The following is an 18,231-nucleotide window of genomic DNA, read 5'->3' on the forward strand; positions in this document are numbered from 1 at the left end:
CATTATAAATTATAATATCTTGTATACGGAACTCTTCGTGTGCGAGTCCGACTCACAATTGACTATTTTTATTACACTTGCTGTACCTACGAACAAAAAATATCAAAAAACATTGTAAAGAAAATGTAAATTTTCAGTCCTCCCTGATGGAATAGAATAGAAAATAGAAACTATTTTTTTATTTCAATAATTTTTTGTACAAAACGTTATTGAATATTCGAAAAATTGTTGCAACAAGGGTTGCCACTGATTTCTGAAGTGCTTCATATTTGTATAACAAGTTTTCAATAAACGATAACGTTATTTCCCCTATGAGTAAAGCTATATTTCGCTGTTTGTTGTAGCCCCGACCTCGGGCTATGATTGATTGCGGCTTACGTGGAAGTTCTCCTACACAAAATTACGATGTTATTATGGGTAATATTTATATAGCGATTGTCAAGGAATATGAAGTATGAGGAATGAGGATATTGTTTGATTATATTCTGGAGGCTCGCTCGTAATAAGACGAATACATAGGAACATAAAAGTTCAATCATAAGATCTACTTACTCGTATATACCGCACTTTGCACAGACTTAAGATACTGTTAAAATGAGACTGCATTATATCGCTTTAAAAGTAAATCTGCCTCGTTTTAACTAGAACTTAAGTCTTTTTTATCAGTACGCTGTCTGCTGTCGTTGGGGTTAACAAGGGCTTACAAAACAAAAATGCCAAATATCTCAACACTTTTATTCTATTTTTAGTAACTTCGATACGTTTCTCTGCATTCTATACAGTGTTTATTTACAATGAAATATGATTTCAATAATTGTCTCATTCATTTACAACATTATAAATATTATAATATTCAATGGAATATATGAATGTTAAGAACTTAAGAGTTTTTCTAACATGTTAAAATATGACAATATTTTAGAGGGGCACATTTTTAAAAATAAAATATATTATATTTCTATACATTATATAATAAATAATTATATCCCATGCGCAAAATAGAATATGTTTGTACAAGAAGGGCGTTAACGTTCGTACGTAGATTTAATAAATAACATTGTTGTTATTTTCAAAAAGTTCGTACAATTTTCGTCAAATATCTAAAATGTTGTTGCTAAGAAACTAAGCGATGGATTTCGGATCGATTGATTATAGAAAACGAAAGTAAACCATGCTTTATCTAAGCTTCTAAACAATTTCATTTGCAGTTGGAACAATATTATTATTTGACTGTCATATCGCAATGCAGAGCTTCATCTTACGACTGAAATTAATAATAATCAAAGTATCCATAATCTATCGATAGCGATACATATTGATGAATATCAATAACGCCATACAATTTTTGACAAGTAACAACGTTTCTAAGTAATTTATCGACAAATCACAGATAGGATTGATTATAATATTTTGCCGTAAATCGATTTGGTTTTTGTGTAAAATAAAAATAACCAAACAAACAATTTTGTTACACAAAAGCTGAGGTGCATCTATCTTAAAATGGGAATGCACAAACTACAAATTCAAGACAACTCGTCGAGTCTCTTCAACACGTAATGTTCTCCAAACTAGAAGTACCTGGGAGTCGGAACAAGTAGCATAGTGCATATGAAGTTGAAAGAAACGCTCAAAGTTTGCACAAACTGCTACCGCCATACGTGACATGTGTAGACAATGTTTAGCCTACATTCCCCTTTTATGCACGTCAACCACGCTTTTGGGAAATATAGGGAAATAGCACGCGTGATAGAGATCAAAGATATACCCTTCCCTTTTTCAAATAGTTTACGTGACTTTTAAATTCTTAAGAGGAGTGTATTCGGAGGGTGCTCTATTCAAGCGTTTGATACTTTTTTGAATATCAATCATACTCAATGAAATTTTATAAGTAGGTCCCAAGATTTAGAATAATCTTTGAGCTCATATAACTTTGAAATTCAATATTTTACGGAAATCTGTTACGTGACAAACATTATGTTCTACACGGATATTATTGTGTAGAACTGGTCTACAGAATTTCATACGGTATTTTTTGAGTCTATGAAGATTTTATTGAAACCATACATTTTTGGGGGGTCCAATGTTTTTGTTATCGAACTATTTTGTTATTAACTTTAATTCCATAGCTATGCATTTTTCTTAATAACACAATAGAATAATCAGTAGCAAATAATATACTTATATTTTTTATTAATAGTCTTATTTATTGTAAAGAATAATTTTTCATTCTCTATTGAAACAATTATGCTAAAATATACCCTAACTGCATACATAGGTACTAGTATAAAGGATAAATTAAAGATTTGTTAAACATTTTTTTAAATATATATAAATAAGTAATAATCAGTCTTTGATAAGGTTACATTAATTCTAAAATAGGTAATCTATATTAATATAGCTCTCGCTTAAAGAAATCAAGGAAGATGATAGATCGGAATAATAACTATATTTGAATATTCTCTATTATTTTATGAAAAGGTAAACCCACACATACTTTATTATACACCACACATTTCTTATGTATTCTCTACTAATTATTAAATATTATTTATTAGTTAGTTAGTTCCATTTGTCATTCACACTTTTATTTTATTATCTTTATTTTGGCCAACCTGTCCTAATTCTAAATTATTTACAGGTTTGTTAAGTGCCACCTTCCATATTAGGCGGAAACAAACTATGGGAAGTGTCCGTAAGCCGTCATTCCGAAAAAAAAATCGTGTTCTATGAAGTTATCAAAATTAGTACGATTTTGATAATAACGCTATACTTACTAACTTTTTTTTTTACATACAGAGTATGTTTACCCTTGAGTTTGGCAATAACGCATTGACAAATAAACACATACAGATATGTTACATGAGTTTGTACAATGAGACTCTCACACTAGTTCACCTTAAACAACATTTTAAAGCAACCTATAAAAAACTACCGCACTGTATATAAAATTACTGGTATTAGAGTTGAAAACCACCAAACTGTAGACGAACCTGAAACAAAGGAAAGGTTTCAATATAATCAATCGTAGAACTTTGCTAAATAGTGGGTAGGATGCTTTTTGCATGATCATCACTACTGAGCTCGGGTCTCCTCTCACAATCTCTCACGATTGCTCAAAATGCCGAATCCCTTAAAAACTCGGATAGTTAGAGATTCGTCCTCGAAATTAAACCCCTAGAACCTCCGAAAAGGAAGCCTACATCTTAATCATTAGGCTATCACCGTTTTTCGTTTAAGCAGAGCATTTATCTCTACGTATTTCTTTAGAAATTATCTGTTATTATTACAGATGGGTATAAAAATAATAAATAATTGATTATTGGCTTGTCCTGTAATTAGAGTATAATGTAATAGATGCTATTACTGCTATAGTGTATAAGATTTTAGCCCAGCTAAAGAAAAATTTAAGCCAATCTTAATAATAATAAATGGTCCATGGATTTTGATAAACTAGCAGCTTTCATAATCGATAGCCAGTGGCCTAAACAACTATCAACCTACAACGCATAAAGGATAACCCACTGACGCATTGATTTGAATAATTTTCCAGTAAGGATTAACGATGATCCATCGGCTTTTAATCATAATGCCCCAGATTTACTGCTTAGCTTACTATCGTAGTAATGAGTTTGCACCACAAAATTTGTTTAGTAAGTAATTCCACCAAACCGTGACAAAATGTCTACTACAAAATCTTCTCGAAGAGTTTTACACAATCTTATAACTAACCATACTATCCATACTAATACCTATTTAACCAATTTTGTCAAAATTTGGTACAGAGATAGCTTACATCCTGCCCGGCTAGCATGGGCAGTAGATAAAAATTATATCCCCCGATTATATCCTGATGTCATAGAAATCAGTGTATATAATCGGGGATATAATTTTTATCTACTGCCCATGCTAGCCGGGCTGGGGATAGATATAGGCTACTTTACATCTCAGAAAATCAAATAATTTACACGGGATTTTCTAAAAAACTTAAATCCAACAGGACAAGCCGCGGGGCTATAGTCTTGTATGTTAATAAATGTGAATTAATTTAAAAAGCCTTCATGTTAGTAGGTAATAGGTATACAACTTGTATAACCACTTTCGAAATGTTATTTAAATTGCCATTCATGCATAAATTGCTTTCCGGAAAATAATAATAATTATTATTATAGGTAATTGCAAAAATGCTCATTAACGTAGTGTCATACACGGGCCAAGAGCATCGTCAATTTGCATTTAAATTTAAGTTTCAGTGTTAAATTAATATTTATGAGAAATTTAATATAATTTTGCATCGTGCGCTCTGGCTAGATGTAGGTCATACAAATTTAATAACACTCACCTATGGCACTGTTACGGACGCCCAACACTGAAGCAACTTCTGGCTGTTCCATATCGAAAATTAGCTCAGCGCGTGCCGCATACAAGTTGTATATACTTGCTATGCAGGTCAGCCTCAAGCTGCCTCGCTCGAATGCCTCATGCCGGACGACAAATAAAACTTCGCCTACCGACGGCAGCCTATTATCGGGCCCCGACCTCTCGAATACTGGCTTCATATCCTCCTTGGGAGGCCGCCTGATTTCCTCTTTGTGAAGGTTTATATAAGACTCGTCCAAATATTGAATGTTACTTTCGTCGTGGAATATGTTGAAATTGATATCGTCTTCGGGCTGCTCGGTAGTCGTCGTTTCACTTTTCGGGGGCGGGTCCCATTTGAACCAGGCCGGTATTTCGTGCACGAACGATTCCATGTCGATCTGCGAACAAAGGAGTAGATTATCTACACTATAATAGTAAGAACGACAACAATACATACAAATAGATAAAAAGAAAAGCCCGGACTGACACAAAAACGCGTGGCCCAAACCTTGAAGCTAGAAAGCTGAAATTTTGTAAAACACTTCCCCGTGTAAATAAAAATAGACAACGAATAGGGCTGAATTCTTCGCCACAGGATAGGGAATAACGATTTATATTTTCACCGAGTGAAGATACTAGCAGTTATATCACTGGATACAAATCATAACTAGTGTCCACCCGCGGCTTTGTACGCACAATACACAGTATATTGGGGGTATAAAATTGGTAATTACAAATTATGTAAAATACGACATAATTAGTTTGTCGTTTTAATAGTTGCTAATGTTGTGGAAAAGCTATTTTATGAAGCGTGGTAATTGTGAAGTTAAACGAACTAGTGCGTGATAGGCTACATACATTACGCGCTCGACAGTGATAATAAGAGCCACTTTTGTAACAAATATGCTGAAAAAAGATAAAGAAAGCTTGGGTAGAATGATACCCACGATTAATAATAGAAACGTGATCCTAAGTGGATAATGGTTAGTTCGCTGAAAGCTAATATTGCTCGTTATTGCTTTCTGATTAATGACTCACGAGCTGCTGGCGGTGGCAAAAAATACAACGCTAGAAACGAAACAGGAAAGTATGGTGCGATGCCTGTATACAATGTAGCTATCGTGTTTATACCTTATTGGCCTCGACGAGCGAAAAAAGTTGGTCGGAAAACTATTTTTGGGAGGTTTCCTTTTTTCTCACAGCTGTTCACATAAACCCAAAATGTGATAACGGAAACTTTGTATAGCCAAAGAAAAATCTTTTATTCAGTAGTAGTGAATATTATGGTCAGATTTTCACAGGCTTCATCCCCAAAAATATGCATAGCATACCATATAGGCATACCTATGTATGCCTAATTGCAAAAATTTTGGCCACTGGATTTGACAAGACCTTGGCGTGTGGAAGTCTCTAATAGAGACCTTATCCAGCAGCGGGCGTCTATCGTTTAATAATGATGATGATGATGTTAAACCAAGAGCAGAAAAGAATGGCGAGGAAGTTGTTGTTTGTAGTTTTTTTTTCAAAAAGAATATTAGCCATGCTCCCATTTCCCCTCCAATTAAGCATAAAGCTTGTGCCAGGAGTGGGTACGATAATAGTGCAACGGGTGGGATATGAACCGCCGACCTTTCGGAATTCAGTCCGCTTCTCAACCGTTCAGCTATCGAAGCTCTGAAGTAAAGAAGTGTTAATCCGTCAGTTGACAGCATCAAGCTTTAGACGTTGATGATGATAAGCCTTCTTATGCGAAAGGTAAATTCTCACCTCATGACCGTTAAGTGCGAATGTGAGATTGACTGGTGGCTGTGCGGGGGGCGATGCACATGTGGCACGGAGAGTGGAACCCACGCCGTACCAAGCTCGGTCTGACACGAGCTTTGGAGCCCATTCTGGAGGCTCTGCAACAAAAATATTCTCTATAATATTATCTTAATAATTTTGTAGGACTTCGTCTGTGTTGGTGTTAGCTGGCGGGCGTACTCTGCCTTTTTGGAGTGTTTTTTTTTTGTTAAAACTGACTGGAAAGCGCTCTAAGGGGGTGCCGTGCGTGTGTCGGTGAGCGCCGGCACAGACGGGGTCTATACTTGTATAGTTTAACTAACTTGTTACAAATAACTACAAAATTGACATTGGCTAATCTTTCTAAAGCCAGATAAGAGAGAAAAAAAATTATAATTTTGCACTCTACTATACTGCATCCATGGAGAGAAGTTAATACTTAATATAGGTTTCTCCCTGTTACGTACAATCCCACACAAAAGACAAAGACAAAAAGGTTAGTGAGCGTTAACCATTTTAAGTGACCAAAAAATCACAAAATAAGACGAAGTCGCGGGCAAGGATTATTGTATTCCTTTCCCTACCAGGCCACCAATATATCAACTCGAAATCCCAAGGGCTGGAATGTGTCGACATAGAATGTAAAAATAACACATACGGTATCCGGTACATAGAGTTGGATACCTACGTCTTTATCAGGATAAAGATAAAGGCTCCAAAAAATATTATTATAGAACTACATTAGTTTTTGTATACTTAATATATTCGGTAATAAATTAAATGATTTTTTTAAGTTTTAGTCTGTGTGGTTATTTAATTTTTTTTAATGATAACTTTCTGCGTTCCATGATATATTCGAAATCTTCTTTTTAATATATAAAATACAAATGTTTCTACCTATGTTCGTTATAAAATACCGATGCATGTGCTTCGGGCACACCAGTTTTATTAGAAAGGTAATAATGCGAGGATTTTCTTAGCGTGTTAAGTAGGTATTACTTGCCGCGTATCCGTTAGTGTAATAAATAGAATCGAATTGATTACTCCGAGTGGGACTCTGCGGTGTGCAGAATAGAGCGTTTAATCATGGCATCGAGCTTCCGAAAAGCACCTAATTCGCAAATCACTGATGCAAAAACCATCGCGTCTGTACAGCCCTTACGAATGTACTAATCATTAGCTAATTACTGTATTAAACACGCCAGCGCAGTTGTACCGATAATAATTTGATTATAATTATAACTAGCTTTTAATGCGGTAGTAGTTATTACACGTTTGACCTAAAGGTGCCCACGCACTTGAACTGAACTGCGCGTCGCGGCAGCGCCCCACACGTGTGGGGCGTTGCCGCGACGCGCAGTTCAACTGCAGTTCAGCTGCAGTTCAGTTCAAGTGCGTGGGCACCTTATTGCTTGCTTGGGTCATCGTAGACAAGAGCTGAGTTTAGTTGGGCCATATGAATTGTGTTCTGAATTTATACAGCAATAATTTAATTTGCCCACACATCACGCGTAGCTGTGAAATCTCTTATTTATAGACATAAGTCCTCCTTTGTGCCCGTCTCTAACTTTATATAACGTTTTTCTTTGTAAGTAAATGTTTGGGATGAAAACAAAGTAAAAATATTATGTTGTAAATAAACCAATATCATAATATTAAGGTACGAGAGACAAGTACCTACTACTATGATAAAAATAAATACTAATATTGTTTGAAACGAATTGTTAGATTTTTTTTACTATTGATATAGATTACTATAAGATTGTTAAAACTATTAGAATGTTTACAAGAACAATATCAACTTGGTTATTGCAACATTCATATTAAAATATTATTATAATAATGCGCAGAAAAGTTAAGGTTCGGAGTTACACCAACCTATCTGATCATCTACTTGGTCTACCTGTATAACGCACCCGAGTTATAGCAAACACCTAAGAAATACTATGACGAAACCCTTGTTATTCTGAGGCACGGTAATATTATGTATCTGAGGGGAGACCTGTGCTGCGTAGTGAGCTGGCAATGGGTTGAACATGATGTTGATGGTGTTGAAAAAAACATTCGGGCTAGTAGTAACAGCCTTATCAAGTCCAACATACCTACTAGTCACATTTTGAATGTAAAGACCAGAGGCAAATTACTTGTAGGAATGGAACTTTTGCAACTTGCAATAATTTATTTCCGCTTGGTTGGTATTTTATGCAAATACCTAAGAATAAGTAGGTAATAGGTATTTCTACTTTAATGATTTTACGTGTCATTTGTAGGGCGGTCACACTCGGTAGGGCGATTCCAAATCGGCACAAAAAATAATTGTCATTTTATTGTGTGGCACAAGGTATCTTGTGTATATTATTTATCTATCCACATTAATCTACGTTTGGAACACATAATACATTTTCATATTAGTATTCTAGCTGTAATCTTAGGGACTATTCTCATAACGTTCCCTAGTGTAATCTATCACCCAGTACGTCCAACTTTAAGGCAGAAGATATCTAGGATAGAAACTTCGTATAATATAATGAAAGCATCGATCTTCGTCGCTGCTTGGAATCTGAGAGCCAATTCATTCGACGTAAATCGGAGTAACTAGAAACTGTTGAATAATTAAATCTAAGAGGAGTTGTGACAGATTAAAAGGGGTAAATAATAAATATAGGACCACCGCAGACACTTTCAGTATCGGAAATCGGCTATTTGATAGCTTTTCGAAAGCTCAAAGCTGCAATTTGCTTTTAACTGGGTACATTTGATCGTTAGTATCGGGAGTTATGCGGCGACTGCACGTTTCATTCCACATACATTCGAATACCAGTCGCAGTGATTGAGGTTCTAAGTATCTGTCATTAGGAAACAACAATCGAAATAAGCTACTCAAATACAGTGCTACTATTTTAAAAATATAATAAAAAAAAATTGGGGCCCATTATATCAAATAATATTTTTCCTTATACTTAAATTAATATCAAGATAAAATTGTTTAGGCTTTAAAATGAAATTTACAATTGCGATTTTCAAAAGCGGAGAAATAAAGAGCCAAAAGAGAGGAAAAAGAACGTGAACGAGGCAATAATTTATGTGACATTTTTTGTCCTGAATTCGAATAAAATAAGTACAATATCGCTACAGTATGTTATTCGTGTAAACGGAAATAATATATCTCTCTGACTTTATTCATAAATTTATTTTGGCAGGTGAATTTTATTCGCGCAGCGGCCCAAGCATAATTAGTACGACAAAGCCTTTTCTCGGCTTTTTCATGGATAAAGCACTATCAAAGCCGCGAGAGAGATGTACCACATTGATTGTGCTTGGACTGAAGTAGAATAAACACGGAAAATTTCCTGTTCAGAATGTTTCTTTTGAAGTGAATTCTTTTAAATAAATTGGTACATTTTGCCGAGTTACTGAAAAACGGCTTCGTTACGGGTGCAGGTTTTTTTATATGAAAAGAAGTATATTAACTCAGATTTAGGAAAAGTTATTTAATAAACACTGAATGAGTAAATCAGCCCGCAGGTCTTTAACTAACCTGTGCAAAAAATCACATCGATCCGTTGCTCCGTTGCGACATGTTTGAAAGACAAACAAACAAACCAACACACTTTCGCATTTATAATATAGGTAATGATATTGTACGCTACATAATATAATAATTTTGCACCTACATTATCATTCTGGTGATAAGAGTATCCGTTTCCTCTACCGAACATCCTCTCTTTTATCTTTTTACCTAAAACCCCTGATTCCGTTCCACGTATCCACTTGTAATTCATTCCCACATACATTTTTAGTAGACCCTACAGCTTTAGAAAATGTTATTCTATCTGTGTAGATTCTTCAATCGGATTGGAATAAAAACTTAACCTACAGAACCGTTAGCTTTTAAGAGGGGTCTCTCCATCACTCGCTTCATACAAACGTAGTTCAAATTTCATTTGAATATTAAGCAACCAAAGTCCATGAAATTTTGCAGACATATTCTAGAAACTAATATCTATGTCTGTGGTTTTCCAGATTTCTGTTAAAATATTCGGTTTCAAAGTTACGCGGTCTTAAAAATTTACATACAAATCTTTGAGCCCCTGTAATTTTAAAAGTCCATATTTTTAGAAAAATCTAAAACACCACAGACACAGATATTAGTTTCTAGAATATGCCTGCAAAATTTCATGGACTTTGGTTGCTTAATATTCAAATGAAATTGGAACTACGATTGTATGAAGCGAGTTACGGAGAGAGCCCTGTTAAAAACTTATGTATTCTATTTTGGTATCGAGTTATTTCTAATCAAATCCAAATCATATTATATCATTTGTTTTCTAAAGTATGGAAACGATGTTCACTTTTTGAAAGTTAAATAGAAAAGAATGATAATTTGACGGCTACTTAAAGTTACGAGGGTTCCAAACGCGCCCTAGTCTGTAGCAACATTGTCGTATGAGACGCATTTATTCGACGAGTTCAAAGTATTTGGACTGACGATTTATATTATTCGGTTTGGCCGTATTTTACTGGTTAAAATGAAAATGGCGAATTTTATGCGTACTATGTGCGGGCTGAAAAAGTTGCAGTGCAAACTGTAGTCGAAGATTTTTTTTTTAAATTAAATTTTAATTTTAACTGCCTTGTTGGTCTTATGGTTAGCTTGATTGGCTGCGGATCATGAGGTCCCTGTTTTGAGTCCCAGATTGGGAAAAAAATTAAGATGAAGTATTCTTCGTAATTGTCTAGTCTGCTTTGAGATTTAACCGCCGTAATTAATAATCATTTTAGACCAGATCATCACTTTCCATCAGGTGTGATTGTGGTCAAGCGCTTACCTATAGTGAATAAAAAAAAAATCATGCTTTAATGGAAAGTAATGACAAGGTCTAGGTAAAACGCACTTGTCTAGATAATGTATATTCACTCTTGCCTTGAAGAGATTACGTGGCAGGCACCACGGACGCCTCTGGGTACTTATTTTTCGCTGACTTTATTCATAGATTTTCGTTGGCAGGTGAATTTTATTGGAGAAAATGTTAAACAAGCAGTATTCTGCACGTCGCCTCCGTTTACTTTCCCGTTGGCACTGTGGAGATACGTAGTGGATAGAACATGGGAAAATAAACAATCCTGTTCTACAGAAATACCTAGTACCTACTTACTTCAATCGACTGTCAGAAGACAATCACAAGTTTATGTGTGGAGAGTAAACTTTAACTTATACCCTTTCAAAAAATTTACGTCGATCCGTCAAAACCAACAACCAACCAACAAACAAACACACTTTCACATTTTTAATATGGGTAGACGTGATGTACTAGGTACTAAATTCCAATATTGCAAGAATAAATAGGTATTTGGATATAAAACAGTATTTTGTTAGATTTATATTGGCAGGCCCTTGGCAGGTGAATGTTATTGAGGCGGCGCGAGTAAACGGAGAACAAACGCGTGACTGACACATTCATTTACATTATTTTCACCGCTTTGTGTTTGAATAGAGCTGGTACCTATATACGCCGAAGTTCATTGAATATTATAACTCACTAGCCAATGCCCGCGACTTCACCCGCGTGGATTTAGGATTTTCGATATCCCGTGGGAACTCTTTGATTTTCCGGGATAAAAAGTAGCCAATGTGCTAATCCAGGATATTATCTATCTCCATTCCAAATTTCAGCCAAATCCATCAAGTAGTTTTTGCGTGAAGGAGTAACAAACATACACACACACACACACACACACACACACACACACACACACACACACACACACACACACACACACACACACACACACACACATACACATACACACATACACATACACACATACACACAAACTTTCACCTTTATAATATTAGTGTGATAGTGTGATGCTCGCGACGTTGTCCACGTGGACTACACACAAACCTCTATTTTATCCCTTTATGGGTTGGATTTTCAAAAACCCTTTCTTAGTGGATGTCTACATCATAATGGCTATTTGCATACCTACCTCTCAGGCCGATCCGTCCAGTAGTAAAAGTTGTGCGTTGATAGATCCGTAAGTCAGCCATACAAACCATACCATACCTATAACCATATCAAATACTACCAATAACATTTTTTTTTTTCAAGATACTAAGTATTCAGGCAAGGTAAACCTAAACCAATTTTAAGAAAACCCGATCGTAAATAAAAGGGAATAAATTTTATCACTTTTGGCTTGTGGCTGGGAATCCGTACGGTATGCGAGAGAACTTCCTTTAGGAAATGGACCTTCATAATTTATGTTTGTTATAGAGACTATCCAATACACCTGAGCGGATATCCCAAGCTTATTATTTATGACGGAAAGTAGAGGGTTTTAGTATAAACATAATGTTTTACACGGAGTTATTAAAAACTAGACGATGCTTACGACTTCATTCACATGGATATCTTTGGAACTTTTTGATTGTACCGTCTCCCAGGAAGCAAAGAACCTTTGTACGTGATGATGGCCGCGAGGTAATTTTATTATAATTCATGGGAAGTCTTTGATTTTCCAGGTCAAATAGTGACCTGGAAAATCCTTCCCTGGGGTACAAGCCATAAGTATCTGTAACAAAATTTGTCAAAAACGGTTAAAAACGGTCATGTAATACTAGCAAATAGACAAAGAAACTTTCGCATTTATAGAATTACTAGCGGATACCCGGCGTATATGTTTTTATAAAGCCTCTAAAACCATTTTCTCATTATTGCCTTTCTAATGAAACCGATTTGGGGTACATCGCATCGGTTGAATGTTTACAAACTCTATAACGGACACAGGTAGGTATAAAATTTTCTGTGTTGGATAGATTCAAAAAATCTTGTAAAAGACTTTTCTTTCTTAAAGTAGTTCTTGTAGATATGAAGGGCATTCCGAACCAGAGGTAGATTCAGTTGATGATTCGAAAGCACTTCGTAAAAGTTAGATTGAATATAAAACTTTTCTATTTTTATAACTTGAACGAAGAGAACTTCGAGTTTGCAAAGAAAAACGGAATTATAACAGCGGCATAAAAAGTTAGAGATCGACGATTTTTAAGCTACTTATTTTACAAATTCAGATTTTTTCCCACGGCATTTTAACAACCTAAATTGAAATATAGGAAGCCATAAAAAATAGGAAACACTTCACCGCGGTTAGTATATAGCCTCATCTGGTGACAGAAAGTCTGGCTCATTGTTTGCGCAAAGGATCAGCCTGGCTGTCCAGCACGGAAATGCAGCTAGTATTCTTGACAAACATCTTCGCACTGGAAAGCGAGAGGATTTCTACTAAGTGGACAGAAGACATCAAACGAGTCGCAGGGAGCCGCTGGATTCAGGCGGCGCACGACCGTGATGTGTTGAAGCCCTACAAGATACCTATGTCCAGCTGTGGACATCCATCGGTTGATAAAAAATGATGATAAGGATTTTAACGTTTAAACTATCGTGAGTGATTTCCATTATAAGTAGGTAGGTATAGGTTGTTACGGCTAGGTATTCTCACTTATTTAGTCGATGTGAGCCCGAACTCGACTAGTTTCGAACTTATCCGGGGTCCTTTTACTAAATACGTGAATATAGCCGTAACAACCTATAATTATGATGATGAGGATTCTTGGTTATATCCCACGCGTGCATGATTTGTACAATAATTAGATAAGGATAACTTTAAGTTTTTTTGTAACATTTTCAAAAAAGTATATTCTAGAATTTAGACCCTTACTTACCGGGTGCCTATCAGAAGGACCATGTTGCAAAATGACGATATGCGCTCATGATTTTGTGTACTTACCTAATAACTTATAAATAAGGAGGTAGGTATATGGTAGTAATATAATGTGCTCACCGACAACTTCTAAAGGTGCGGATCGGATCTCGGTGTGGAAGGTTGGTGCATCGGCGGAGACCTCGCAGCGAAACCGACCCGCCATCGCCGGCGTCGCCTCCTGCAGCACCACGCGTCGGGCGCCTGACCGAGATATCTGTTCAGATTATGTATTTTTAATATGCATGCTTCCATACTAATATCACAGCGTAAATACATTCAGTGATACAACGCTTGACACCCTTGACTTAATATGGCCGAGACGACTTTAGAGTTTGGATCCCCGCGCATGGCTGAGTCGCGTGGCCATGATCGTATCCACCAGCAAAACCAACCCACCATCGTCAGTCTTGCCTCCTGCAGCACCACGCGCCCCATAATCCCATTATGCGCCCCATAATCCCATTATGCGCCCCATAATCCCATTATGCGCCCCATAATCCAATTATGCGCGCCATAATCCCATTATGCGCCCCATAATCCCATTATGCGCCCCATAATGCGTCAGACCGAGATATCTGTTCAGATTATGCATTTTTAATGTGCATGCTTCCATACAAATATCACAGCGTAAATACATTCAGTGATGCAACGCTGGACGTGATGCGGTCGAGCCGGCTGTAGACCTCGCGCAATGGGTCACTGAGCCGCGTAGCTATGACCGTAGCGACCAGTTTTTTGTAGCACTAGATCTTAAAGTCGTAGCAATTATGTAGCACCTACATACCCGAACTGATCCACTACTAAAGAAAATAATTAAAGTTTGTCCTGCCAACTTTGTATGTTTTTTTTTTTTAATTATCTGATTTGTTTTTTTTTTTTTTTCATTTAACGAACCCGCATGTTAATCTACAAAAAATGCATTTAAAAACTGTAGGTATGAGTAACACAATATTTGTACGCCGCTACGGCTAATGTGTTGAACCTTGTATTCATATACCTACCTATATTATCATCTTTTGTAACACACATTATAATAAATAATTTCTATTCTTTCTTAACTTCAGCTGGTCGGTGTCCCCAGGGTTGATTTGTCTTGACATTTCCGTTGACTGACTGTATGAAATATTTCCAATATTTTCCAATATGAAATATTTCCAATATTTTACACCAATGTTTCATATATTGTTTTAAATCACGCAGAAGAAGTCGCGGGCATCAATTATTATTAAATAATTATAAATGGATAAAGTGTTTTGTCTGTTTGTAACCTTTTGGGTCACATTCGTACATAGGTGTCCCTTCCATTCTCGTAGAGCTGTTTTGTGAAGGCGGATTTTATATGCCACATCTATAATATGAGCCTAACATATCCTTGGTATAATGTCATTGGCATAAATCAAGCCAGAACCAATACCTTGAATTTCGGATATAAATTTAAATTACTGCAGAACTTTATGAAAGCAACCCTTTTTCAAAACGCAAACGCACGTACGACTTTCAAAAACTAATTACTTATACAAAACTTTAATCGCATTTGACGCTGGAATTTGTGAATTAATGAACCCACCTTATCGTTTTGAACAGAGATTGTGAGATATTAATAATGTTTATGAAATCAATTTTTCGATGAAATAATAGACTGTTGTTTTGTAAAATAAATTGCCATAAGCGCTAATTAATATACGAAATTAATGACTTTGTTGTTGCAAGCCTGATTGATGTATTAAACTGAAAATGCATCATTATCAGGAAAATTGCGTAGGTAGGTATCTTCATCCATAATTTTCCATATTTATAATTGTTTTTACAGTATAATTACGATACTTTCAAAATTAAATTCATCGATTTTATATCTTGATCTTATCTGACTGCTGATTGACTCTGTCGCTTCAACAATGTTACCAAATTGGTGGTTATGTTTAAACTAGCTTATGCTGGGGACTTTGTTCGCGTGAACACTACAAATTTCAGAACCCTATTTTACCCCCTATTTTTCCAAATCCTTTCTTAGCAGATGCGGGATGCCTGATCCGTCCAGTACTACAGGTCCAGTAGTTTGAGCTGAGCGTTGATAGATCAGTTCATCACCTTTTCCTTTTAGGTAGGTATCTATAGGGGTATTTAGATAAAAAGCAATAAAATTTTATAAAATTAGGTAATTCCCGCGGTTTCGTCCGCGTGGATTTCGGTTCTTAAAAATTCCGTGGGGACTCTTTGATTTTCCGGGACCAAAAGTAGCCATCATCTCCAGGATACAAGCTACTTATCTCCATACCAAATTTTGTCAAAATCTATTAAATGGATGGGATGTGAAAAGCTGACGGATACATTATTTTTATGATATTCATAATAATTATTTAAATCATAGGTACTGAAGTTTTACTGTTTTTGTGAAATATTATTGCTCTAGAAAGATCACTTTTTACAGTCCCTTACTTCGACTTTTAGCTATAGATTTTAAAATAGGTATCTGCCTTACATTATATTTTGTGAATTTTTAGGATGGTAAGCAAAAATTTTGTTCAATATGAACAAAGTGCAATTCGAAAACCTCGCTTGATTACAGTTTTGTAAAGTTAGGTAATCAAAAACTTGCACTCGTGGTCCAGCTGAGTTAACGCTTTTGGTTCTGCGCGCCCGATCATTTGTTCGTTTTGGATCGTGGTCATCAACTCATATCAACATCACTACCCATATTATAAATGCGAAAGTGTGTGTTTGTTGGTTTATTGGTTTCTTAGGTTGACCTTCAATTACTTCGTAACGAAGCAACGGATCAACGTGATTTGTTGCATGGGTATAGTTAAATACCTGGAGAGTGACATAGGCTACTTTTATCCCGGAAAATCAAAGAGTTCTCACGGGATCTTTAAAAACCTAAATCCACGTAGACGAAATCGTGGGCAGCAATAAGTATGATAACATCAAATATTACTTACATCCACTTCAATTCCTGGCAGTGGAAAAACTCTTGTATGTGGTAGTTCTTTGGGTATATATCGGTAGAACTCTTCCCTCCCTCGGTACCATTTGACACTGTAAAGGGCTTCTTCGTCTTCGAGCTGCCAGGTGCATTCCAGTGTCACTGTCTCTCCGACCAGCACTGCACTTGGCACGTTGATCTCCAGATTATGGAGGCCTCGAACACCTAAACAAAAAGTAAAAATCTAAATATTATAAAAAGGTGGCTGACTGATCTTTCAACGCATAGCTAGAACTATTGAACCGATCGGGCTGAAATTTGGCATGCTATATGATGCTATAGCTATTATGACGTAAAAAAAATTTGAAAATTCAACCCCTAGAGGCTAAAATAACGATTTAGTCTCTCCACGTGGACGAAGTCGTGAACATATCTAAGCTAGTACGTTTACCTATATGGTAGTTCTAAAATATGATAATTTCAACAATCACATTTGTAATTTTATGAGTAATACTAATAATTATTGCCAGAGCTGTATATACCTTTAGGGATTTTAAACGAATAGTAACAGAGTGTCGAAGAAAGCTGGCTATTAGGAATATAAATTGTAATTAAAATCTCTCTCTCTAGTTGTTCCTTCATTTCTGAAGATCGTGGTCCTGGTGTTTATGCAACTTCGTGCGAATTAATTGCTTTCATCGGCTTCTTTGTTTAACTAATATATCCCTAATAAAAAAGGGAAGCAAAAAATTTTAATGTTTGGATAGCAAAAAAAACATCCAATGAGTTAAGTTTTAACCAGTCGGATTATCCTTTCATAGTGTGGACTGGAGACTTAACTAAACATATTATTACAATATATGTATTACATATAGGTATGTATCTAGTATTTGCCCGATTATGCATATGATGCGCCGTAGCTCAAGTCATAAGTCATAACTCCCAAGCCACACAAGTTTGCACAGAAGCCATATAACTTAATAATTAGCTTACGAACTAATTATAAGCCGGACACACTTGACTTTGAAACATAATATACAACGCACGGCAGTGCGGGGCTGAATTTGCTCTAGGCTTCTTCTCAGATCAGGGCGCGTTTGGAATCCTCGTAACTTTAGTCTTAAGTTTACGTAAGGTTATTAATTAATTGTTACTAATGTAATTGTAAATTGGTAATCCAATCTGCAACAATTTATTTGTCAAATTCCACAGTTGACAGTCAAAAAGGGGGACCAGTTTTGTTTTCAGTTCTCAAACCGGACCCATTTTCGAATAAAAGGCTTTTGGTCCAAGGTCCCAGGACCATCAGACCTTACTTATTTTTTGTGAAACAAAATGTAATACAACGTGCTTTAATATCTCTTTGTACCACAATTCACGATTTGTCTTATGGGAGGCTTTAG

The 18,231-nt window shown here is 35.9% G+C and overlaps 1 protein-coding gene across 1 annotated transcript in view; it reads right to left on the minus strand.

Annotated features, from left to right (window-relative positions):
- Positions 1 to 721: 721 nt before the first annotated feature.
- LOC123866704 overlaps positions 722 to 18,231 on the minus strand; it is a 45,626-nt gene continuing 28,116 nt past the window's right edge. The window contains exons 3-7 of the mRNA XM_045908382.1: positions 16,845 to 17,053; positions 13,984 to 14,119; positions 6,127 to 6,260; positions 4,340 to 4,757; positions 722 to 2,990 (exon numbers count right to left, since the gene is read on the minus strand). Coding sequence (XP_045764338.1) covers positions 2,929 to 2,990; positions 4,340 to 4,757; positions 6,127 to 6,260; positions 13,984 to 14,119; positions 16,845 to 17,053 — 959 coding nt within the window. The 3' untranslated portion in view covers positions 722 to 2,928. The remainder of the gene's footprint in view (positions 2,991 to 4,339; positions 4,758 to 6,126; positions 6,261 to 13,983; positions 14,120 to 16,844; positions 17,054 to 18,231) is intronic.

This window comes from Maniola jurtina, chromosome 7 (assembly GCF_905333055.1).
Source record: "Maniola jurtina chromosome 7, ilManJurt1.1, whole genome shotgun sequence".
Lineage (NCBI taxonomy): Eukaryota > Metazoa > Arthropoda > Insecta > Lepidoptera > Nymphalidae > Maniola > Maniola jurtina.